The sequence below is a fragment of the Carettochelys insculpta genome, chromosome 1 (genome assembly GCF_033958435.1).
Source record: "Carettochelys insculpta isolate YL-2023 chromosome 1, ASM3395843v1, whole genome shotgun sequence".
Taxonomy (NCBI): Eukaryota; Metazoa; Chordata; order Testudines; family Carettochelyidae; genus Carettochelys; species Carettochelys insculpta.
In genome coordinates, this window is record NC_134137.1 from 128933435 (window position 1) to 128960389 (window position 26955).

Below are 26955 nucleotides of genomic sequence, written 5' to 3' on the forward strand. Positions count from 1 at the left end.
CGCTAGTCCGCCCTGTGACCCTATCTGCAGCTGTTCCTGGCACCCTTCTTTCGATGTGTGCTACTTTGGCGTGTAGACGTTCCCTCGCAGCGCCTATTTCGATGTGGTGCTGCGCAACGTCGATGTTGAACGTCAACAGCACCAGCCCTGGAGGACGTGTAGACGTTATTCATCGAAATAGCCTATTTCGATGTCTCTACATCGAAGTAAGCTACTTCAATGTAGCGTTGACATGTAGACGTAGCTTAAAAGTGAAAAACAAAATTTAACAGTCACCAAAAGAAGTCAGCATTGATTGGGTGGTGGTTGTGCTGGTAACTGTCAGTTGGTTGTTTGTGAGGGGTCATCAGCATCTTCCTCCGAAGGCACATCAACTTTGATGTGGAAGGTTGAGGATCAACAGTTTTTGAATGAAAAAAAATGTTCAAGTGTGGTTTGTTTGGCAGCCTGTTTTTTCATTTTGTAAATTTTGCAATAACAAGCTAGGGAAACATTTAGTTCATGCTTGAAAGCAAAATTTCCTTTCAAGTTTGGATCATTTACATCCAATATTGCCATTGCTGGTTCACAATATTCAAACACTTTAGAGAGTTTTTTGGTGTCTCGTATTCTCACTACTGCACTGTGTTCATCATCAGATTCACCATCTTCATCCTCTACTTTTTTTTTCTGTCTTTGATGAGTTGAATGAGTTCTTCATTGGACAATGTCTCCTTGTGAGAGTTTAAAACTTCTTGAATGTCATCTTCGTCAACTTCTTCGAATCCAGCTTCCAGTGCCAGCTTCACAATTTTGTCTTAAATGCCTACCATGACTGTGTCAAAGCCAATGAGGCTGGCAAATTTCAGCAGCAAGGCTTTCCACACCCCATTCATATTTTTAAGTGACTTTGTCCAAAGTTAAAGCAATAATATCTATTGCCATTCTTATGTTGTACTTCTTCCACAACTCTCGGACTGTTGGTTTGTTTTCACTGTCAGGTTCTGATATGAGGTATCTCATGGCCAATTGTGAATAATATGCCTGCAAAGTGGCTATTACACCTGGATCCATCAGCTGAAGGATCGAGGTGGTAACAGGAGACAAAAAAAAAACACTTCAATGTTATTGGCATAGTCTTCAACATTAACAGGATGGCCAGGAACATTATCAATTAACAGTCATCTATTGTCTAAGTTGTTTTTGGCACTGTAAGATTCAATAAAGGGAGAGACGTAGCTGGTTATGTAGTCTATAAACATTTGTATTGTCACCTATGCCTTCTTGTTGGACCGCCGTATCACTGTAATGATGCTTTATTCCATCCTTTCATTGCTCGTGGGTTTTGTGAGTGATACATGAGTAGAGGCTTCAGCTTGACATCACCTTCAAGATTACCCCCCAAGAGTAGCGTGAGACAGTCTTTAGATACTTTAAAGCCTGGTGCTTTCCTTTCCTCTCTAGAAATAAATGTTCCAGAAGCCGTTCTTTTCCAAAAGAGCCCTGTCTCATCAGTATTGAAAATCTGCTTAGATGAATAGTCTCCTTCTCCAACAGCCTTCACGAACTCTTGGGGAAACTTCCTTGCAGCTGCGACATCAGCACTTGCCCTTTCACCTGATGTATGAATTCTATGTAAATTAGCAAGATTCTTGAATCTCTCAAACCAACCATGGCTTGTCTTAAATTTAAGATCCTTCTCATCTGCTACTCCTTCTTCATGAGCCTTCAGCTTTAAATCTTCAAACAATGACATAGCTTTCTCTTGGATGATAAGAAAGCTCAAATGCATATTACATTGGTTGTGGCTGTCAAACCAATGGGTCAAAAGTCTTTCTAGTTTTTGCATAATAACATCTCTTGTTCATGTTATGTGCTCCAATTTCATACCACCAACAGACCTCTCAGCAACTTCTTTCAACTTATCTTTTTGAGAAGGAATTGTACTCACAGTCGAAAAAGATAAGTTCATGGCTGCACAGATATCCCTGTTACATTCACCTTTTTCAGTACACTCTATAATTTCTAGTTTCTGAGCTACACTTAATGGCCTTCTCACTTTCTTTGGTTTGCCACTATTGGACTCACTTCCAAATGCGTTTTGGACTCGTATTTCACAAAACAATGATGGTGACTAAAATAAAATGAGTCACTGTAAGAGCACTTAAGAGATGCACAAAGATCACGAACACAAGACCCATGCTGAAACACTGAAGAGAATCATGGGAGAGTGTGACATCATGAGAGATTCATGCAGGGCTTTTTTCTGCCACCTTTTTTACAGGGCTTCCATTTTTAAAATGTGGCAGGGCAGCTCTGAGCCACATATGGCTCTTTGACAGCAATGAAGGGTCCTGTGGCTCCTTATAGACTAACAGAAAAAGTTTTGAGCATGAGCTTTCGTGAGCAAAGACTCACTTCATCAGATGCATCTGATGAAGTGAGTCTGCGCTCACGAAAGCTCATGCTCAAAACTTTTTCTGTTAGTCTATAAGGTGCCACAGGACCCTTCGTTGCTGTTACAGATCCAGACTAACACGGCTATCCCTCTGCTATATGGCTCTTTGAGCAGCCCCTGGAGGCTCCCGCCACGCCACCTCTGGCTCCCTGCCTGCTGATGAAAGAGCTGGACCCCAGGTGGCAGCCCTTAAACCCATTAAAGTGAGCCCTGCTCTGTCAGACCAACAGGTCAGGGAGCTGCCCCTGCCACACTGTAAGTGGCAGGAGCCAGAGGGCTGGAGAGAGATGTGCAGCCAAGGGAAGGGAACATTTTAGCCAGGAAAGGAGCAGCAGCTCTTGGAGCTCCTTTTGAAAGGTAAGTGAACCTTGGGTTGTGGGAGTTGGGGAGGGTTAAAGGCTGGAGGCAGTTTGGGGACATGAGTGGAGAGGGGTGTTAAAACCTGGCAGCAGATTGGGTCCGTGGGGAAGGCGTGGGAGGGTGGGGCGGTTAATATTGGGTCCATGGGGTCGGCAGTGGGTTAAGGTTGGGGCCGTGGAGCAGACAGGGGGTTAAGGCTGCAGCAGTTTGAGGCCACAGGGCAGGTGGGGGGTCAAGGCTGCAGTGGATTGGGGCCACAGTGGGAGTAAGGCTTTTATCAGCAGGGGGAAGTTCACTCATCAAATGAACAAAGGCTCATCTGCATACTTGGCTCATTCTAATTCTTGATCTTCCCCCCACCCTTCCACTCTCTGATTTGCTCACCTTGATTATCTTTTTCTGATTTGTCCTCCTTGCTTACTGTTTTTGGTTCTCTGTGTCTTAAATATTGAGTCTGTTCTGGTCTGGCTATGGTCTGAAGAAGTGGGTCTGTCCCACGAAAGCTCACCTAATAAACTATTTTGCTAGTCTTTAAAGTGCTACTTGACTGCTTTTTGTTTTGATAGTGTATAGACAGCACGGCTTCCTCTCTGTTACTGTTCAAAGGTAGGTATGTGTATCCCTCATTTTAGCAAGTACTCATAAGTAAAGTACTCGTTTAATGTGGGATGAGTGTATGCACTTAAAGGCTGATGGCACTCATTCAAAATCTCATTAATTAAATTTGTGACTAAATTCCTTGTGGGAGAATTGTATGTCTCCTGCTCTTTTTTACCAACATTCTGCCATATATTTCATAGCCTACCAGTCTTTGATGATAATCCAGCACATTTTTTGCTTGTTTGTTTGGTTTGGTTTGGTTTGGTTTAAGAACACTTTCACTGCAGATTTGACAAAACACAAAGAAGACACCAATGTGAGATTTCTAAAGATAGTTACAGCACTTGTGCCAAGGTTTAAAAATCTGAAGTGCCTTCCAAAATCTGAAAGTGTTGAGGTGTGAAACATGCTTTCAGAAATCTTAAAAGAGCAACATTCCTCTGTAAAACCCACCTATCCTGAACCACCATAAAAGAAAACCAACCTTGTGCTGGTAGCATCTAACTCAGTTTATGAAAATGAACATACATCAGTCCACGTTACTTTGGATCGTTATTGAGCAAAACCTATTGTCAGCATGGACACACATCCTGTGGAATGAAGGGGCTTATGACTCTTTAGCACAACTGGCACATAAATATCTTGTGAGGAAATAAACAGAGTTGCCATACAAATGCCTGTTCTCAATTTCAGGTGACCTTGTAAACAAGGACTGAGTAAACTTCAGCCATTGAAATTATATATTGTTATATTTTTAAATGCAGTTACTTTTGTACATAATTCTACATTTGTAAGGTTACCTTTCATTTCAACTTACAACTTGATACTAGAGTACTTGTGTTAGGTGAACTTGTTATATTTTTAACATGGAAATATTTGTCATTAACAGAAATATAAGGTGATCATTGTACACTTTGTATTCTGTGTTATAATTGAAATCAACATAGAGTCAGACCCCGAGATACGAGAATTCAAATTTATGAGGAGTTTGATTTAAAACCTCTACTTCGCATTACGAGGCATTTCTTCTAATTTACGAGTGCCTCAGTGGGACGCGGACGCCCTGCAGCGGGAGAAAGGCCGTGGCTCCAGGCAACAGCTGCCCACAGTTGCATCCTGCCTGGTGCATCTCGCCACAGTGCCCGGCGGCGGTTTCACGGAGCCCCCAGCTCAGCCTTTACCTGTGGCTGGTCTGGGTCTCTGCCGTGGTGCTGGAGCAGCGGTGCACTCCAGCCTAGCCGGCGGCCGTGGGCTCCCAGGTGCTCCTGGGAGACGTAGCTGCTGGGCGCACAGCCCATCCTGGCCACACCCCTGCCGCTCGCCCGCCGGGCAGCTGGGGAGCCACCTCTGCCCGCCCTGTGCAGCTGTGCCTCGGGCACTGCTCACTGCCTGCGCCATTCCTTCCAATTTAGCGTCTCAGCTGCTGCCAGTGGGGCCTTTCTGCCACGCAGCCCCGCATGAGTGAGGCATCGCCCCATCACCCCTCACCTTCCTAGCTCCCCGTGTGGCCAGCCGCTGCTTAACCTAAGCTGAGCTCAGGCCGGGCTGCCTCCCCTGTGCCCTGCTGCGCCCTGCCCCCACCTTGCACCAGCCCCACTTCTGCAGCTGTGGGCAGCTACCCGGCTTTGCACCCCCTTCCCAGGAGCTCTTCGATTTCCATTCCCCTATCTCTGCACCTGGGACAGCCCCCCAGCCCCGGGCTCTGCTCCCCAGGCTGCACTACCAGGAGGACTTTTCTGAGCTTCACAGTTGTATAGTTGGTGTGTGTGAGTATTCATGGTTTGATCGTTTATAGCAGTGATAATCTCGTGCATCATGTCCCCTACAATGAAGAAAGTGCTAAAAAAAACAAGTAATGAGCTAGAAAAGCCAAAAAAAGACAGGAAAGCCATACCTCTAAGTGTTAAATTGGATGTGATAGTGTATCGATGAATGACAGCGTAACAAAGATGTGATGCAGGCACTCCATTTATTTTCGTCTACTGTGCATACTATCTACATGCAAAAGGAAAAAATATGAAAACTGCTGAGACTGCTGTTGGTGGTAAAAGTTTAACAACATTGTCTTTGAGTAGGCACCCCATTATGCAAAAGCTTGAGACGCTTTTTGTTGCGATGGATAGAGAATTCAGTGAAATGCCACATGACTCTTAGCTTTCTTCTCATAAGAGAAAAGGCACTATCATTGTCTGAGCAATTGAAGGCACAGGCAGTTGAGAGGGTGATGAGATGTCCGAGGATTTGAACTTTAAAGGCAATAATGACCGTTTCAGGAAGAGGGGACTCTTGCATAGCCTCAAGGTTACAGGTGAGGCAGCATCTGCCAATTTTGCAGCAGGCAGTACTTTTCCTGAAAAGCTGAAGAAAATTATCCAAGAAGGCGGCTACACAAACAAGCAGATTTTGAATATGGACGAGACTGGCTTGTTTTGGAAGCGAATGATGTCTCGTACCTACATCTCCAAAGACAAAAAGCAAGCCAAAGGACATAAGGCCTCTAAAGACAGGTTAACATTGTTGCTTGGTGGCAATGCTGAGGACAACATAAAGGTCAAACCTTTGCTCATATACCATTCGGAAAATCCACAGGCTTTGAAAGGTATCAATAAGATAAGCCTTCCAGTGATTTGGTGTTCAAATAGAAGTGCATGGGTGACCCAACAAGTGTTTCTAGACTACGTGCAGAGTTACTTTTGTCCTTTCATTGAAAAATATCGCAAAGAAAATAACCTATACAACAAAGCACTTTTAATCATCGATTATGCTCCAGGCTATCCAGCAACAATTCTTGATTATGGTAGCAATGTTCAGGTTGCATTTTTGCCTCTGAACACAACATCTTTGATACAGCTGATGGACCAAGTTGTCATTGCTGCATTTAAAGCTTACTATATGCAGCTTGTGATGAAGTATCTTGTTGATGGTTTGAACAAGAGTGACAAGGTGACAGTCAGGGAATTATGGAAAAATTACAACATAAAACTGGCCATTGAAAACATAGCAACTGTGTGGGACAAAGTGACAGCAAACACTATGAATGCTGTTTGGAAAAACTTCTTCCTAAGGTTGTGCATGACTTTCAAGGTTTTGAATCCGTGAACAAGACAATCTGTGATGACATTGTACAGCTGGCAGCGAAAGCAGGTTCTGATGAGGTCAACATTGAAGATGTGCAAGAGGTGCTGGAATCTCACTCTGAAGACCTGACGGATGATGAGCTAATTCAACAAGAAGAGCGTTTGAAGGAGGAGGCTGAAAGTTTGAAAGAAGGGAAATTCCACAAAGAGGAAGAACCAGTAAAATAATTTGGCACGAAACAGTTACGCAATTTGTTCTCCATTATTGTTAGTGTTTGTGCTTTGTTGGGTGAAGACGATAGCAATTTTGAAAGAGCTCGGAAAGCTAAAATTCTCATGAGAGAATTGATTGAATGTTACAAACAACTGTATGATAGAAAGGTGCGAGAAGGCAAGCAGACAAGTATCTTATTGTTTTTTATTCCAGCCACCCCTGCTACTGCTGCTGCTGGTACTTCTGCTGCTTCTGAGCCTCAGCCTTCAACCTCTGGCATTTCTAGTCCTCCCATTGCAATGGAAGAGGAAGAAGAAGATGATGTTGACAATCCAGAAATTATGGAGTATGAAGAACTCAGCCACTCTTCATCCACCTCACCTTTGCCTTCATTTTCTACTTCATTCACACCAATGCCACCATCACCAACCAACGAACAACAGTGACTCTCCTCGTAGTCGCCCTCACCTCATCTTATCGCCTTTCCACACAATGTCAACTTGTTCACTGAGCGTGATATCATTTGCATTGTTTTCATTGATTTCTTTTGTCTCAACTGTTCTGCTGTTTTGTTCTTTCTTGCATTAAAGGTTAAATTACATAAACATTGAGTATCATATGTATGTTTTGTTTGTGAGCATAGTCTTAAGTGTACTGTGCATAATAGCTATGAAAGAGCTTAACAAGAGCAGGTAAACAGCCATATTATAGAGTAATTAATTAAGGGAAAATGCCTTGTTAGGTTGTGTTATGATAACTAATGTTAACTATTGAAGTAACTGTGTTCATTTTAATTTGGTGTTATTTTAGCGTAAATGGATTGTAAATTTTGGGGCTCAGGAACGCATAACATTTTTTCCCATTGAAATTAATGGTAATTACATTTTCAACTTTCAAGAATTCACCCTAAGAGGAGATTTTCAGGAACAAATTACCCTCATAAGGTAGGGGAAGACTGTATCTGAAAATGTGGGAAACATCCAAAATATTTAAATATTGCTTAACAGCACAGTTAATCACAATTATTTTTTATCTCACAATTAATCGTGATTATTTTTAATTGCTTGACAGCCCTAATATTTGTGACGGACCAAAAGGCTATGTCTACATGACAGAACTATTTTGAGACACCTCAGTATCCCGAAAGAGCTATTCCACATCTTTGAAATGTGCCTGTTATTTCTAAATATTTGTTTCAAAATACTGGCACGTTATCTTGGCATAGCTGTATTCCTTGTTGCAGGAGGAGTAAGGGATGCTTTGAAATAGGGCATTATTCCAACATTTGACACTGTTTAGACAGTGCCAAATATGAAAATAGCATGTTTTGAAATAAACTTGAAATAAGATACGAAATTTGCATAGAGCAAATTGTGTATCTTATTTTGAGTTTAGGGTGCTGTGTAGACGTAGCCAAAGAGCACAAGTCTTCCTTAGCCTGAGCAAACGATTACTGGCTGCAAGTGTTAAGTTTTGACGCCACGGTTGCTAAAGGTATGTCTTCACTACAAGCTGGATTGTAGGGTAGTGGTTGATCCAGTGGTGGTCAATTTACCCTATCTGATGTGATAAATCGACCACAAAGTGCGCTCCTGTTGACTTTTGTGCTTCACCAAAACAATAAAACTAAGCAGAGTTGATGGGAGAGAGTTGTCAACTTAACACGGTGAAGATACCATGGTAAGCAGACTTAAGTACGATGACTTCGGCTACGTTATTCACACAGCTGAAGTCGAGTAGCTTTGTCCTGTGGTACTGCAGACAGTCTCAGAGTGAGACATTTGGGAAGGTTCAAACTGTAAGGTGTTCTGCATCTCAGATGGCTGCTACCTTTGTGTCAACACTTGAATCACCATTAGCTACTTCTACTTCCAGGGCCTAGAGTCATATGTTATATACTCCCCTGCTTAATGGCCTCAGCAGTGAAAGTTTCCAGCTCCTCACTGTTTCTTCTGTGATGGTACAGATCACTTGGCCAATTTCTCTACCTGCCTGGCTAGAACTGCTCGGTGTGAGACTTGTGGGAAGGAAAGAAACTTTAAGTTAGTTTGTCACAGTAGACTGGGTCATGGAAATGGGTAGCCTTAAGTTCATATTTGTAAAATATGGACTCACACAAAGCCCTCTTTACCAGGGACTAGCTGTTTCCTTCAGTACAGTCTCCTCACGTGGCAAGGCACTGGAGCTAGAATCCTGTATTGTAATGGTCCGCTGCTTAAATGCATGGTGACTATGAATGCTGATGTTGACTTTCTCCCCTTTGGGTTTGCTCATAATCAGGACAGTTGCCTAACTATTGTGGTTATATGAACATGGAGGCTATGTCCACACTAGCACCTCCCTTTCGAAAGGATGATGTTAATGAGACACATTGGGTTATGCTAATGAGGCACTGCAATGAATATGCAGCACCTCATTAGCATAACGGCGGTGTGGCACTTCGAAAGTGCCTCTTTCGATTGCGCGCGGCTTGTCTGCACAGGGTCCTTTTCAAAAGGACCCCACAGACGTTGAAATCCTCTTATTCCTATTTTGGTTATATGTACCTTCTGCACTTGTGGACCAGATCTGGGTGGAATTACAGCACGTGTAAAATAATGGCATTATTAGGAAGGTGGAAGGGCCTATGGATTGGACTTAACCTATGGTGACCATAGAATGGAATTGTGTTACTGTATGCTGATTTTAAACAGAAAAGGCATGTGAGGTAATATCTTTTATTGGGCTTTACAATGTGCTGCTCCAATATTCGTCAGAAAGTCTTCAGACTCCCTTGCCAGAAAACATGCTGGGAAGTACAACAAGTGTATCCACAAAAGACTCCACACATTCTGTCCTTGATGTTAGGCAAGGGCCTGGATGCATTTTCATTACTCATGGCATGATCTTGCGGGCTGCAGGTGACAGATCCAGCACCTCACCACACCCACGTCCCTAACTCTCTCCCAGACCGGGTACAACCACGTAGAGCTCTAGCTCTGAGCCTGCTCCTCCACTCTAGCTCCCTCCTAGACCACCACACCCCAGTCCTGAGCCCATCCTGCACCTTAATTCTTGCCCAGACCCCACACTCCCATCCCAACCTTCTGCTCTGAGCCCACTCCTACACTTGTCCCCAGCCTGCATTCCCATTCTCCACCTTAAACCTCTCATTTTCATCCCCACCCCAGAACCTGCACCCCAGTCAGATCCCCTATTTCCCCCCCAATCCTGAGCCCGCTCTCATACTTTGAACCCCTTGGCCACACCCCCACCACGGAACATCCATACGCAAAATGAACTTTTATATGCTCCAGAATGGAGGTGATGTGTTGAACATCATATCGGTATTGGTACACATAACAAAATTTATTCTGCGCATGGACATAAAATTTATTCTTTATTCTGCACATGGACATAAAAATTAGAGGGAGCACCGGGGACCACCAGTCGCGACTTAGGTTCAAGTCCTGGCTGAATGATCCCAGGACAGGATTTGTCTCGGCTTCCCTGGAGCGCTGCTCTGTGCCTGCCGAAGGCTTAGAAGTGGTGCTAGTCTCTTCTTAGTGAGGGGAAGGCATAACTGAGATGGGCTGTAGCCCCTCCCCCATGAGGCCCTGCCTCCTGCCCTCCTCTGATGAGCCACCCTCTGTTCCTCCTCCACTCCCCACCCGAGGCCCCACTCTCTGACCAGGTCAGAATGCAAAGCAGGGCAGAAGTAAGAGCTGTCCAGGTCAGCTGTGAAGAGCACAAACACTCCAGTTGCCCTGGGCAGCACACCCTCAGGGCAGGGACATAGGTTGTACGGTGCTCTGTCCAACCCACTTCCAAGTCTCCCTGGTTAGCTGTTATCATCACCCAGCTCTGGGTTCTAGCTTGGCCTGGTGGGAGGAGGAACAGATGCCAGGGCATCAAGGAGGAGGAGTAGCAGAGGAGGGGGTCATGAATGTGTCCCATTTTTGCCTTTTGAAAAGCTTTGTCACCTTGGCTGTGGGGTTACACTTCTCATGTACGTAGCACTATTACTGTCATCCCCATTATGCAGCTGGGGAAACTGAAGCACAGACAAGTTTATTGGCCTGCTCAGGCTTGTAAGCTTGGTGTGACACTCTCGAGTCATGGCTAGGCCAACTAAAGATCGATGCAGCAGCTCCAACCTTGTTCAAGACTGGTTTGGGCAGTCGATGCTGACTGCAGCCAGGGGCTCACCCAGAGGTGTCAGCATTACATAAGGAACATGTGGCAGTTAGTAACAGAGCTCAGATATGCTGGTTACTTAACTTCTGTTTCATCTAGAAGACTAAAATGGAGGTCTTCTGAAAGACAAGGAGACAGAAGCTTGCTGTGGTTCCCCCGGAATGCAGTTTGGCTCCAGTCTCATTACTCAGTTTTGTTTCCTTTTTTTAAATTTGTCATGCAGTAAAGCTATACTGTGTGAGTAGATCAGCTCCAAATGTAGGGAGTGATACAGGCTACTCCACATCCAAAGGTATGCAGAAAACCTCTTTCTTTGTATACATTTACACCCTATGTTGCATTTGCTGTACCTTGCATCATACATATTGAGATTGGGATAATCACTTAGTAAGAAGCAATCCCTTTACAGCACACACTGTTTAGGCTTTACCTAGTCTTATGTTCCACATCTGCCATACCCATTGTTATCTTGTTTGTTGCAAATGGTTCCCTGGCTACTCCCCCTTGTCTTAGCTAGTACTACAGACATTCTGAGTCCAACCTGCTGATCCATGTACTTCTGTAATGCTGCCTCCCAAGAAATGAGACCTCGTCCAAGTCTGGTTACTCATGTCAAGCCAGGCCTAAGGACCCCCTTCTCCACCCAGGGTGAGTTTCAAGTTCTCTTCTTCCCTCTTGCCCCATCACCCAAGAAAGGTTTGAAATTGGCCTTAGACACAAAAGAGCCAATTCCGTGAGAAGCAGCGGAAATCAGCCAGGACTACTGCTGAAGAACTGAGATGAGAGGGCCTTCATCTATGTGCACATTCTCCAGAAGATCAGTCATTTGGATGAGAGCACATTGACAGAAGGCCTGCAAACAAGGAGGACATTTTGTGGGATTCTTGACCAGCTTCAAAAGACTGAGGTCAGGAGGAGAGGGCCTCATGAACTGCTCCGAAAATGATACCTGGAGCCAAAGAGGTTTAGCTGGCTGTTGAATTGCCTCTCTCCCACAATAGTACCTTTATCTATGGGAAAGCTAGGGGAAATTGGTTGTAGCAGTTTGTGTGAAGCATGGGAAGAGGATAATCTCAGAGTGTGGCCAAGAGTGGGATCAAACAGATTGGATAGTTCAGATAAGCACCATCCTTTTATTATGCTTATCACACTGAGGCCATGTCTACACGTGCACGCTACTTCGAAGTAGCGGCGCCAACTTCGAAATAGCGCCCGTCACGGCTACATGTGTTGGGCACTATTTCGAAGTTGAAATCGACGTTAGGCGGCGAGACGTCGAAGTCGCTAACCCCATGAGGAGATGGGAATAGCGCCCTACTTCGAAGTTGAACGTCGAAGTAGGGCACGTGTAGACGATCCGCGTCCCGCAACATCGAAATAGCAGGGTCCGCCATGGCGGCCATCAGCTGAGGGGTTGAGAGACGCTCTCTCTCCAGCCCCTGCGGGGCTCTATGGTCACCATGTGCAGCAGCCCTTAGCCCAGGGCTTCTGGCTGCTGCTGCGGCAGCTGGGGATCCATGCTGCATGCACAGGGTCTGCAACCAGTTGTTGGCTCTGTGGATCTTGTGTTGTTTAGTGCAACTGTGTCTGAGAGGGGCCCTTTAAGGGAGCAGCTTGTTGTTGAGTCTGCCCTGTGACCCTGTCTGCAGCTGTTCCTGGCACCCTTATTTTGATGTGTGCTACTTTGGCATGTAGACGTTCCCTCGCAGCACCTATTTCGATGTGGTGCTGCCCAATGTCGAAGTTGAACGTCGACGTTGCCAGCCCTGGAGGACGTGTAGACGTTATTCATCGAAATAGACTATTTTGATGTCGCTACATAGAAATAAGCTATTTCGATGTAGCGTGCACGTGTATACGTAGCCTGAATCTGAATTCCAAATCTTTAAATTCTGTTTATGCTTAGCTCATACATTTTTTTTCTTGGATTTCTATGGCTCATCGGAGTAATGGTGCAGTTCTCTTTCTGTGGAATCAGTGAGACGTTAATTTTCCATTCTCCCACTTACTTTTCTGTGCAGTAAAATTGCCCTCCTTTCTCCCTGAAATATTAAGTGATTATCAGCATTAAAGCAGCTGCAATCACTGTAGAGTAATTCATTAATATCCTGTTTCTCGAAGTAGCATCCCAGCTACAGAACCTAGACTCTTTTCCTTTTAGTCACAGCACTGGTTACAGCTGCACTAGAACCATCTGTTGACGGAACTTTATGTCGGAAGATATCTTCTGAGAAAACAGCTGTCAACAGATTGCAATCATACACAAAACTGGATCAAAAAAACCAATCTGCTCACTCAACAGAATGGGACCAGACTGCACGGCCGCTCACTTGATAGAACGGTCAGCCGGAAGCTCAGTAAACAGGGCTGCCCCCTGAAACAGAAGCCCGGTCTGTCGACTGAGGGCCCCCCAGAATTTTGTTGTCAACAGAATCTATTGACAATGACATTATGCCTTGTGGCAGAGAGGCAGAAGGCTGTTGGCGAAAGTTCTGAGTTATGTCGACACACATGACAAAACGCATTTTGTGTGTGGGTGCTCCACGAGTTTTTTCGACGAAACCCTCTAGTGTCGCTGTAGCCACTAAGTGCTACAGTACTAAGAACAGAGTTAACGAAGTGCAGCTCTTCCAGTTGTGGCAGAACACAGCCAACAAGCCACTTAGGGCTTCACACTCCATTTGCATGCAAAACCACCAATGCTCATTGCACTAATGTGTTATTAACAAAAGTATTAGTTATAAACAGAGTATCTATGTTGAACTATTATTTGTTTTGGGGTGTAAATATGGTATTTCAAGGTAGATTGTTGCTAAGCCAGTCTGGCTACATCTACACTAGCATGCTTCTTTCAAAAGAGTCATGGAAATGAGGGGAATAGAAAATGCAAGTGAGGCACAGATTTACATATCTGGCATGCCATTTGCATATTATTCTTTCGAAAGAAGAAAAGCAGTGTAGACACAGCTCTTTCAGAAGTAATCCCCATCTTTGAAAGAACCTTTCTTCCTTTTTTTTTTTTTTGAGAAGAAGTGTTCTTATGAAGGTGGGGATTACTTTCCAAAGAGCCGTGTCTACACTGCTTTTCTTCTTTGGAATATGAAAATGAGGTGCCAGATAAGTAAATCTGCACCTCATTTGCATTTCCGATTTCCCTCATTTGCATGCCTCTTTCGAAAGAGGAATGCCAGTGTAGGTGTAGCCTCTAAGTGCAGTAAATCCACAGACAGACATAAGGGGCTCAGGAAGCTAAACCAGAACACCAGATCCAAACCCCACCTGGACTTTGGGAAATTCAGAGCTAGACTCAGGTTTTCCAGCTCCAACTTAATCCAGACACTGCAAGACTTATGAGGTCTGTATCTCTTCATCTTTGGCCCATACCGAGCAACAGCCAAATACACACCTTATCTTTCCCCAGCTCCTTCCCCAAAATTAGCCCTGTTTTCTTTGGGAGAAAATGAGTCTACAACTACTACTATTTGAATTAAAGCCACTGTAGAAGACATCTAATAGTTAGAAGTGGGAGTCAGGATTCTTGAATTCTCATACCTGTCCCAGACAGTAACTCATTGGCTATGTCTACACGTGCACGCTACATCGAAATAGCTTATTTTGAGGTAGTGACATCGAAATAGGCTATTTCGATGAATAACATCTACATGTCCTCCAGGGCTGGTGCCGTCGATGTTCAACGTCGACGTTGGGCAGCACCACATCGAAATAGGCGCTGCGAGGGAACGTCTACATGCCAAAGTAGCACACATCGAAATAAGGGTGCCAGGAACAGCTGCAGACAGGGTCACAGGGCGGACTAGCGCTTCCGGGGCAACAGCTAGCCGCTCCCTTAAATGGCCCCTCCCAGACACATGCAGCCTGCACAGCACGCGGTCTGCAGAGCCATAGGCATGCACACCTCGAGCGACGCAGTCATGGACCCCCAGCAGCAGCAGCAGACAGAGGTCCACACAGCTGCCCCTGCAGGAGCAGTGCTCGCCCTGCTCCATGCCATGCAGGAGGCAGCTGAGCACATCCTTGCCACAGAGGAGGAGCTGCCTGCAGGGGAGGAGGAAGCAACCCCCAACCCTACAGCACCCCGCCCCTCCCCCCGCCTCATACGCCTCCGGCTGTGGAGCTACCCCACGAGCACCGACTGGTGGGAGCGGCTGGTGCTCGGAGAGTGGGACGACAACCACTGACTCCAGAACTTTCGGATGAGCCGGCAGACATTTCTGAAGCTATGCCAGTGGCTCACCCCCACACTGAGGCACCAGGACATCTTCATGCGGCGTGCCCTCAGTGTGGAGAAACGGGTCAGCATCGCTGTCTGGAAGCTGGCCACTCCAGACGGCTACCGATCCATGGGCCAGCAATTTGGCGTCGGCAAGGCCACTATCGGTGCTGTCCTCATGGAGGTAAGAGGACCCATGGGGGGAGAGGGAGGCAGCCCTGGCAGGGGAGGGGAGGGGAGGGGAGCCCTGGCAGGGGAGGGCCACACACACGCTGCACAACCCTCATTGGTGCTCTCCCATGTGCTTCCCCTGCAGGTCGTCCGCGCCATCAACGCCCTGCTGCTCTACAGGCTCATGAGGCTGGGGGACCCGGATGCCGCCATCACAGGCTTTGCCACCCTGGGCTTCCCCAATTGCTTTGGGGCTCTGTATGGGACCCACATCCCCATCCACGCCCCGGAGCACAGTGGAGGACGCTACTTAAACAGGAAGGGCTACCATTCTGTGGTCCTCCAGGCCTTGGTGGACAGCCGGGGCCGTTTCCTGGACATTTATGTGGGCTGGCCTGGCAGCACCCACGACGCCCGGGTATTCCAGAACTTGGGCCTGTGCCGCCGGCTGGAGGCGGGGACCTACATCCCCCAGCGGGAGATCCCTGTGGGGGACACCACCATGCCCCTCTGCATCATCGCAGATGCGGCATACCCCCTCCGGCCCTGGCTCATGCACCCGTACACGGGCCACCTGTCAGCCAGCCAGGAGCGCTTCAACCTGTGCCTGAACCACACGCGCCAGGTGGTGGAGCGCACATTTGGGCGCCTCAAAGGGCGCTGGAGGTGTCTCCTTACCCACCTTGATGCGGGCCCCACCAACATCCCCCAGATTGTGGGCGCGTGCAGTGCCCTCCACAACCTGGTGGAGAGCAAGGGGGAGGCCTTCTTTCAGGGCTGGGCTGTGGAGGCCAGCAGGGCCGATGTGCAGCCACCCACTGCCCCCAGTCACCAGGTGGACCCCGAAGGGACCCGGGTCCGGGAGGCCCTGCGGGCCCAGTTCGACGAGGCCACGGAGTGAACACTGGCAGACCCCCCACAGCCCCCGCCCCATCCTCCACAACACTCCCTGCCCCTACGGCCACACCACAGAGCACCCAAGAGCACACCCCCACTTTTCTTGTAAATAAAAGCAGACATTTGTTCGTCAAATCAAATATCTGTAGAACTCTTATTATTATTATCATGACTAACTATTTACAGGCAAAATCAAAATTATATATATGTATTATAAATAAGATGAAAGGGGGAGACAAGGAAGGGGAGAACTATGTACATGGGGGGGCAGGGATCAGCATAACAACAGGGGTCTAACATAGAAACTATTTACAAAACAACATTAAACTGAGGGGAATATATACAAAGGGGGGGGGCCACGTCCTGGGCCCCACACCCCCTAATGTCCAGCACTGGGGGTGGGCGTCCGTGACCCATGCCTCGGCCTCAGCCCTGGCCAGGGCTGGCTGGGGGCCAGGCGGACCGGTAGATATGGCCGGCGGGTGTCAGCTGGCCCCAGGTCCCCCTCGGCAGAAGGGCCCTCGGTGGCGGGTGGCGGTGCGACAGCGGATGGCGCAGCAGGTGGAGCAGCAGGTGGAGCAGGCAGGGCGGGCACAGCGGCGGCCGGCACGGCATGGGGGGCCAGGTAGTCTGCGATATGGTCGAATGTCCGCATAAAGGCCCCCCATGCCTCCTGGCGCCAGGCCAGTGCCCGTTCCTGTAGTTGGAGGCAGCGCTCCTCCACCCGCAGCTGCTGCTCGGCGACCTCCAGCTGCCAGTGATGGATGGCCAGCAGCTGGGGGTCCGTCGCCATCGGGTGGTGGTGCTGGGTCCACCATCGTCCCCGCCATGGGGCTGGTCCGTCCTCCGCCAAGGGGCTGGCCTGGAGTGATGGCCCCGGTGGGCTGTCCGGGACCACTGACACCTCACCGGTGCTCTCTGGTCCTTCCGATGGTGCAGCTGCGGAACACAGGAGCGGGGGAAGAAGAGTGGAGACAGGTTTTAGTGTGGGCCCCGAGCCATGGCCCTTGTACCCCCACCCCTCTGCTGCAGGTTCCCCATCCCTGTCCCCGGGAGATGCTGCTGCTGCTGCTGATGGATTTCCCACCCCCTCCCCCCGGGGGACCCTAGAGGTTCCACTCCCCCTGGCCCCGGGGATGGGGCATGGCACTGTCGTGCTGAGGGGCAGGGGCTGATGCACTCTTCTGAGGGACATGCCACTGCTGTCCTTGGGGCCATGGTCATCTGGGCATGTGGAGGGCCCTGGTCATATCTATTACCCCCGCCCCTCAACCCCGGGGGTGTGCACCGGGGGGGTACATACCTGATGGTCAACTCCCATGGTTGGGGGACACCCAGTGGGCGGATGCCCTGCTGGAGCTCCTGGATGGGAGGATGATGTGCAGGCCGGCGTCACTGGAGGAGGAGTCCCCATCCTCCTCCTCCTCCTCCTGCTCCGGTGCCCCGGGGGTGGGCTCCTGGGGGGGCCCCCGGGGTGCGGGGCTTGCCTCCGGGGTGGACTCCGCCTCCGGGGCCTGCTGGGGCTCCTCGGCTGAGGTATCAAGAGTGGCTGGAGGGCAGGAGGTGTGCCGGGGACCCAGGATGGCCCTGAGCTCCCTGTAAAAGGGGCAAGCGACGGGGGAGGCCCCAGATCGGCCGGCCGCATCCAGGGCCCAGGCGTAACCCTGCCACAGCTCCTTCACTTTACTGCGTACATGATCCAGAGTGCGGGCAGGGTGACCCCGGGCGGCCAGGCCCTCGGCCAGCCAAGCGAATGCATCCGCGTTCCGCCTCTTGCTCCCCATTGCCTGGAGCACCTCCTCCTCGCTCCAGAGCCCCAGCAGGTTCCAAAGCTCGGCCTCCGTCCAGGAGGGGCCCTACTGCCGCTTCCCCGCCTGGCTGCTGGGCTGGGAGCCCTGGCTCCCCTTGGGGGCGTGCCCTGGGGGCACAAGGGGACTGGGGGGCAGCCATCACAGCGCTGGGGGGTTTTTCTGGCTGCAGAAGAGCGTGCAGGCTAGCTGCGTGGCAGTGCTGCCACCTGCACGCTCTCTCAGCTTCCTGCACAGGAAGGCAGGGGGCGGGGAGCTTTAAGGGGCCACTGCACACAGCGACCATCGAGCTCAGGGGCTGGAGAGAGCGTCTTTCAACCCCTCGGCTGATGGCCGCCATGGCGGACCCCACTATTTCGATGTTGCGGGACGTGCAACGACTACACATTCCCTACTTTGACGTTGAACGTCGAAGTAGGGCGCTGTTCCCATCTCCTGATGGGGATAGCGACTTCGATGTCTCGCCGCCTTACGTCGATGTTAACTTTGAAATAGCGCCCTCCACGTGTAGCCATGACGGGCGCTATTTCGAAGTTGGCGCCGCTACTTCAAAGTAGCCGGCACGTGTAGACGCGGCCATTGTTGCCTTTAGCAATAACTTCAACAGCTCTTTGTCTTAATCAGATATCTAAAATAGGCTCATATGGTGTTGAATCGTTTGAAAGCACAATATAATTATATAAAAAAACTCGTGATCATGTAGTTAACATTTGCCTTCTGATTGGTGTAAAATCATGGGTCTGATTTCAAAGGGTGATTTGGTGATAAGAAACTGATTTTTCCTCTCCTTCCCAAAGTTAAGCAATGTTTCAGTGAAACTCTCTCCGCAACCCTAGAAAGCCTATAAACATCTGCTGCAGTTACCAAAACACCATGGAGCAAGTGTGTAAACTAACCAAAAGCTCCTTTCCTGGACCTCTGCTCCTAAAACCATAATTATCTTGAATTTCAGCTTGTTTCAAGATTGTGCTGTGAAAATACTCAGCGTGAAATCCATTTGAGTTGATAGCAAACCTCCCATTGACTTCAGAAAGGATACTATTTCTCCTCAGAGATTCATTTCATACCCTAAGTCCTTCCATCTTTGATTTAGTGGAAATGAAGCTTGAGAGCTCTGGCAAGATCAATTAATATGTAAGGTGGAAATTCTTGTAATGTCTTGGGTCTGAACCAAAGCCTCTTTTGTATTTGATGAGAAATTTTCTGTTGAGCTTAAGGGGTATGAATCAGGTGCATCACACAAGAAAAATTTAAACAATTTGAGAAGGGAAAGCATGTTGCCCTTTTTTCACAGAACACAAATGAATTTTGATTTGTCAAAACGCATATAAGCTGAACAGTGAAACACTGGTCCCATATGTAAGGTAGTCACACTCAAGCTCTTCATCATCAGGAACATGCGTGTAAACAGCACATCAGCAACCATTGAAAAGACAAGTGCCTGGGCTGTTGGCTGGCATAGAAACAAATTTTCGCCTTCAGACTATACATGATGTACAAGCAAGGTGGTACAATACTGTGGAAGCTATCTTGTATAGAAGCCATTTCACATCTCTTACTTCTGCACGCACACAAGAGCCTGTACTTGACTTGACTTGTTTCCTTGACTTGTTTGGGAATGGCTGGGAGGATGAGCTCTATGGAATGCGTTAATGGACTGTTTGGAGTTGGGGATCCAGCTCCCTTGTACCTGTTTTTCCTTGCTGATAACGGTTTCTCTTTGGAAAGTGATTTATGATTCTCTAACTAATTGCCTCTGACAGTGGGCTTGTTTGTGTAAGGGTATAAAATACTAGAGTTAGCTGCATCGAGCAGCCTTGCTTTACTTGGTTTTACTCGTGTCCAGTTTGGCTCATCTGTTGCCTTATTGAATTCAATAACGCTGAATGTTAGCCGCCTAAACACAGAGAAGTCTTGTGCTTCAACAATACTGACAACAAAACAAAAATCCAACTCTCACGGCTTTCAAACCAACCATGTTTCTCCTCAAGGGCCCCTAGTTTAGGGCAGTGACCTACAGCCCCATGCAAGGGGCAGCATATGTGACCATTGTCCTGGAAGGGGATCCAGGTACAATTATGATTGGGCCTCTCTATTTTTACAAGTAAGGGGAAGTAATTTACTGGGGCCTGAAAAGGTGCATCTGACTTCCCAGAGTGGATCCAGACAGCCCTTCTAGGGAGGACTTGACGGCGGAAAAGAGACAAGGGTCCATCTGGTTTTTGAGCCTCTCTGCCTTCTCCTCACCTGCTCTTTTGCAAAGTAGAGCAGCAGCTGCTCAGTCACGCAGGCCTCTTAAATCAAGTTCTGGGTAGCCTGGCCAAAATACAGCTGCATACCCTGCACACCTATGTTAGGACGGGGGACTGCCTAACACTGGCGTTCCAATGATTGCTCAGAGAGAGTATTTGCAACACATAAGGTGAATCAAATGGTTTAATTTTTGGGGTGGGGGAAGGAAGAGACCCCAAAACCCAGCAGACTGATCAGTCACCTCAGGTCTATAGGGACTGAGACTCCCAGGCATTCTGTCCTTAGAGAATTTCCTGCCTTCTTACTAGGAATCCGATAGTCATGAAATTGCCGGGCCTGCTTTACAACTTTCTCCTAAAGACAAGACATGTCATGCTGATGTTAACTCCCAGTTTCCAAGTTCTGAGGTAGCACCCCAGCTACCTACCTTAAGATATTTTAAAAGCATTCTTCTGTACACTTTGAAAGTGGTAAAGTAAGCATGATAATGTATTGACCTCTAATGCCATAAAGATTTTTATAGTCTTTTTTTCGTATTATTTTTCTTCTTTATTAAGGGAAAGGTGATGCTGAGCCGAAGAATCCAGAAAACAGTGCATCACATACATCGTAAGTCAGTTTTATATTTGTGATCAGAGATGATTGCTGTGTTTTATCTCCTTGCCATGTCAAATAGTGTTTGTCTGTTTGTTTTCATTAAAATTAAGCTCTTTCACTGATGCTTCTCTTTAAAAGGCTTTTAAGTAATGATGAATAGTTAATTGTTCAGAAATCATTAGCATCCTTAATATGAGAGATCTTGAAAAGTGAGACAGCTCTGTATCAAGCTGAATAAATATTAAATTATTTTTGCTGGAGTGAGTGAGTGAGGTTAGCTTTTACAACTGGAGATGTCCAACATTACCTTACAGCTGTAGAAGATTTTCACATTTTCCAGAAGATAATCATGCCACCTATGCCTTTGATGTACTGTTGTAATTTTAAAAGACTGCAGTCTGCAACTTCACCTCTGAATTACTCGAAATCCAATTACAGCCACCTCTGGTCTCTCACGATTTTGTTGATGTTTTTGAATTAACAGAAACCGTTGAGAAACAGATGGGAACAGGCACTTGCAGTATATCTGTGTTCACCTTTACTTTAATGCGACAGTAGAAGTCCTGATGCTTTTTTTTTAAAGTGTACAATGGAACTAACTGATTTACTGTTACCAGAATGAACCAGCTTTTCTGAGGCGGGGGGGACACACACATTCTACAGGCTAGATCAGCAAACTTGATTTCTCTCACATGAGTTAGGGGAGGTTTGAATTTCTACAAAATCGCTCACCCTTTTAATCCTGTTTGAATGGCGGTGAAATTCTTTTGGAAGTGCAGTCGTGAATTTTAGCAAATGTCTTATCTGGAATTTGTATCCTCTGGCTCCTGTTATTTAAATTCAGAGTGTTAAGTCATGTAAGTTTTACACTGTCACCTTTTGTTTCGTGGCCAAAAATAGCCCCAGATGGTACAATAGGTGTGATTGTTGAATGTTCTGATTTCTTATATAAGTGTATATTTTAAATATTCTGGAAATGAATCTAGAAAACATTTGACATGATCTACAAATGGCTCGTCCTGTAGATTTTGCTGTAGAATATAATTACAATATATTATATTTAGTGAAACATGTTTAATAAACAGAGCACTAGTGGTTTTATGCCTTCTTGTAATATGACTGTTGGGAATGGTTAATGTGTGTTGATACAGAATGCTTCCAATAGCTACCATTTAAAAAAAATAATAAAACAATAAAGACTTAAAGGAAAAGTTTTAATGCCACCTTGAGGTATTGTGAAGAAATGAACATTTATTTTTGCTGACATTTAATATTTAAAACATGAGCATACACCGTCCTTTGATGTAATCTTACGGCTGAGTCATATGTTTAGTGGGATTACATACAAAGGATTTTATAATTCTTTTTAGAAAAATTTCATTGAAGTTGTGTAAGTTGTGTTGTGTGAATGCAGAAATTCCTACATGTGTTTGCAGCAGACTAGATAAAGTGTCAATAGTGGGCTTTATTAAATAAATTGGACCACATTGTGATGTCCTTATTCATATTGAATAGTACCTTACCCAATGAGTGGTCCCATTGAAACTGTAAACTATTCTACTTCATAGAGTCATAGATTCCAATGTCAAAAGGTCCTGTTGTGATCTAGTCTGTCCTGTATAACACAGGCCAGAGGACTCCCTCAAAGTAATTGCTAGAATGTATCTTTTAGAAGACCATTCAGTCTTGATTTAAAATTGTCATTGATGGAGAATCCACTGCAGCCTTTGGTATATTGTTCCAGTGCCTGACCGTGCTCACTGTTGTTGTGCCATATTTCCAGCCCAAATCTGTCTAGCTTCAACTTCCAGTCACTGGATCATATTATACCTTTCTCTGCTGGATAAATGAGCCCGTTATTTAATATATGTTCCTCATGTAGGTACTTGTATAGCCAGCTCACCTCTTAATCTTCTCGTTGTTAATCTAAATAGATTGAGCTCCTTGAGTCTATCACTATAAGAGCTGTTTGCTAACATACTACATGTTTTCTAATGTAATACATTTACAGGGTCACCATTATATTATTACCAGTTGTGAATAATGACCAAATAGCAGAAACTGAAATACCGATGTTTATTCTTGTTTTAAGTGGGAAAAGCTGTCGTGTCTGTAGGTAAACAGTAACCCTTTAAATGGGAGCAATTATATTTATGACTATTGTTAGTGTGAAAAAGAGAAAAAGAAGAAAGGAGAGTCTAAAAGGACATGGCAGAAGTAGTTTTTAAACAGAAAGTGGGGGAAGATAGGGAAGAGATAGATTAAGGTGCAGAGAGGAAAAGAGAATAAGAGGTTGAAATATAGTGGAAGAGCCACAATAAGGCAGCAGGAAAGAAAAATAAGCAGGAGAGAATGGGAAAGAGAAAAAGGAGAAAGCAAAAACAGCCACAGTTAGATTGTTTAACAGAAAGCCGAGTGCCAGCACGTTATAATGACGCACATATAAATAATGTTAGTGTGCATGTGAGCACAAAGAGCTGTGCCTTAGTCTCCTTTTACTGATGCTGATTTTATATCAGTGCAGCTCCATTTAGTTTAATGGATTTTCTCCTGATTTACGTCAGTGCTGACCCAATCCATTAGATAACTTTTACCTTGATCTTTGGACACTTTTGCATATTAAGGTTTTTAAAAATTAGGAATAAAGTAGATTGTACCATGTATTAAAAAGTACACCGGGGATAATACATTGGGACACCACAATCTATGCATGTGTGCACACACACACACAAACTAGTATACAACAATTGACTTTGTCTCATCCTACAGCTCATTGTAACTTGTAGTCAAGAGATATCACCCAGACCAGTTTTGCAACTGGCAAAGAAATATTGAAAATGCCCAGCCAGCATATGAACCTTCACATCAGAGCCCAGAACCTGCAAAGACTGAAGCCAGGCTGAGAAAACCATTTAGATTAATTTTAAGGAGTGTTTAGCTGGTGGAGTGAAGGGACCACAATTCTTTGTGGGAGGGGAGGACTTGTGAAGATACAGACTAACTCAGCTACCTCTCTGTGACTATTTTTTATGAATTACTGCTCCTGGGAAAGATTTTGGAACAATCAAGTAGGAGTCTTGAAAGAGGCTGCTGGTCTCCATAGAGAGCAAATGGCATTCCTGAGTCTGAGAGGAAGAAGCAGTACAGAGATCTAAAGAATTCTCCTCTTTAAAAAAAACACACACACACACACACACACACACACACACACACACACACAGAGAACAGGTCACATTGGGTTTGATAAAAGTGAGATAGAAAAAAAACAGGAGGAGCAAGTTAATTGCTTTTATTTTTCTCTTATGAAAAGTATTTTTTCTGATTGTTAAAAGCCACAGGTACAAATCCACTGCACATGGCTACAATGACATTCTTTGTCTGAATGTACTGCCACCCTCCAAACATTATTCAGACAGCTCCAAAGGGACAGGTTTATCACTCTTCTGAATCCTGCAGAAACACTGAATTGAACATTTACATAGACTTCCTCAGAGACTACCCCTGCCTAGCCAGTGTGCTCCAGAACAACAAAAACTATCACATAACCTGATTGGATTTCTCCTGAGTCACTTGACCAAAGATAGTATCTGTAACCTTTCAAAACAAAGAATGCTGCAGGATATTTTTAGTAAACACACAACCAATGTTAAACATGTTTTATTTCTGTCTGTATTAACTCTCTAGTTATGTTTCTGCATGAATTAACTCCGGTAATAATATTTACCACTTAGAGAGCTTTATAAACATTCATTTACTGACTAGCTCTCAGAAGGACCCTCCCCGCCTTCCTCTACCCCAGAAGGAGATGAATAAGGGTATTTATTCTAGTGATACGGATATATTGAGGCAAATGTTAGTTTCCAGATTACCCAAGACTATAAAAGGAGCTATCATTCTGCATATAGATTACATTGACATGTGCAGCCATTAAGACAGACTTAAGGACACCAGAAGTTTTTTTTCACGTTTTCTAAATGGATTCATGTTACTTTTGACTAGGCATCATCATCATCGATAACAATGGGCTCAGCACCCGTTGGTGTCCAATACCTCCCTCACTATTTCCTTCTGTCTTTCCCTGTCAAGTGCAGAGTGGTTTAGATTCTGTAGACTAGCTCCACACAATCCACAATCACTCCAATCTACTATATCATCTTGCCATTTTCTGTGGGGTCTGCCTGTCCTGTTTGAGCCATCAACTATGCCAAATACCGCAGGTCTTGACTTTTCACTCGTTGTTCATTCTGCAGATATGCCCGAATAACTGTAGCTTCCATTGTATAACCTTCTGCGATGGGTTCTTTCGGCTGTATCTTCCTGTCTAATTCCTCATTGGTGACCTTCTGCATCCATCCTGTTCTCAGGATCTTTCTATAACAACTCCTCTTGAATGCCAATATCATTCTCTTCTAATCTTTCATTATCACCCATCTCACATCAGTACAACATGCTGCTGAATATATGTTTTCAAGATGCTTAGCTTCATTCCTAAGCTAATTGCTTTGCTTTTCCAGATATTATCCTTGAAACTCATTCTTGCTTTCGCTATTCTAGTTACTATTTCCTTCTTCCAATCTAGATCATACATCATGTTGCTCCCCAGATACGTGAACTTCTATGGTTTCTAGTTTGATCCCATCAATGCTTGTCTTCTTTCCTATTTCCTCATATCCAAATAGCATTGTCTTCATTTGATCAATGTTCATAATCAGTCCATACCACTTCCCTTCCTCATTTAGCACCTTCATCATTCTCACCAGCTTCTCTTCATCTTCCTCGATGATAACTATATTGTCCACGAACCTCAAGTTAATTCTCATCCTTTGCACCTTTATTCCTTCTGCTTCTTCCTTGATCTTGTCAATTGTACTCTCTAGGTGCAACTTGAAGATACTCGGCGATATCAGATCTCTTTGTCTTGTACCTCTGCTCATTCTAAACCAGCTTCTCAGCTCTCTGCACACTGAAGGATATCAACAACAATGTGCAGGCAGCAGCCTAACTAGGCAAGCCGTACTTAAGTGGATTTTTTAAAAGCAAAACCACTCTAGATCTGAGTAGCTTCACTTTACATCATATTATTATGCATAGATGTTGATGAATCACCTAACCGAAGCTTCACTGAGGCTATGGCTAGATTACAGGGATTTGTTGACAGAAGCTTTTGTCGGAAGATATCTTCCAACAAAATTTCTGTTGACAGATCGTGGCCAAACTGCCAAGAAGATCGCAAGAGCAATCCCCTTTGTTGACAGACAGCTGCCACACTGCCCAGACAGTCTTTAAGCAAAACAGCCACCCGGAAGCACAGCTGTTTTGCCAACAAAACCCTCTAGTGTAGACATAGCCTGTATGTTTAAAAGCTGTAAATTCCAAAGAAAGTTGATTGGTTGGTTGGGTTTTCTGGCTGGTTGAAAATTTTCTGCCAATGTTTTAGTTTTATTGTTAGTTTGCTTTGGTTTGGTTTGGTTTTGGTTTTGGTTGGTAGGTTTTGTTGTTGTTGTTTGAATGGGTTTTCAAAAAAACTGAATACTTTTGCAGAAAGTTTCCATTTCAAAAAACGTCAGAAGAACCTATATTGCCCCAACCCCCTTTCCCCCCACACACAGAAGATGAGCAGTTATTGTCTGATTTTTTTCTTTTTTTTTTTTACTTTTTGGCAGTTTTCAGGTAAAATATTCAATGTTTGGCTGCCATAAACTTTAATATGTTTATTTTCTTGATAAAAAGTAAAAAAAAGGGGAAGATAAAGAATATTTTGATGTGAGTGAATTTTTTGTTGTTGTTGTTTAAATTTTCTGTAAGAAGAAAAAATCCTGACCAGCTTCAAATTCTTTCTGTAGTTTCAAACACTGGCTTTGTAAACTCCCCAAAACAATCCTGGTAAAAGAATGTGTTTAGAGATACCGTATCGTGTTCTTTTAGAACTTTTTGTTGTTCTAATTCACATCCTGTTACATCCACAACAGCTTCACCTATCCCACGTGTGATTCATTGTCACACATTCAACAGCACATGCTCGTGCAAGTGCTTAATTACTGGAAGTTGGAAGAAAGCTCTAGACAAAAATTTGTAATACAATAAGGTCTCAGTGTACGTGGATCCAGAGTATGTAACCCTGCTGTTACACGTCT

At 45.5% G+C, this 26955-nt stretch overlaps 1 protein-coding gene across 1 annotated transcript in view; it reads left to right on the forward strand.

Moving 5' to 3' along the window:
• Nucleotides 1-26955, forward strand: part of AFF3 (ALF transcription elongation factor 3) — a 515483-nt gene that overhangs the window by 315846 nt on the left and 172682 nt on the right. The window contains exon 8 of the mRNA XM_074986799.1: nucleotides 20782-20833. Within this exon, the coding sequence (XP_074842900.1) occupies nucleotides 20782-20833 (52 nt within the window). The remainder of the gene's footprint in view (nucleotides 1-20781; nucleotides 20834-26955) is intronic.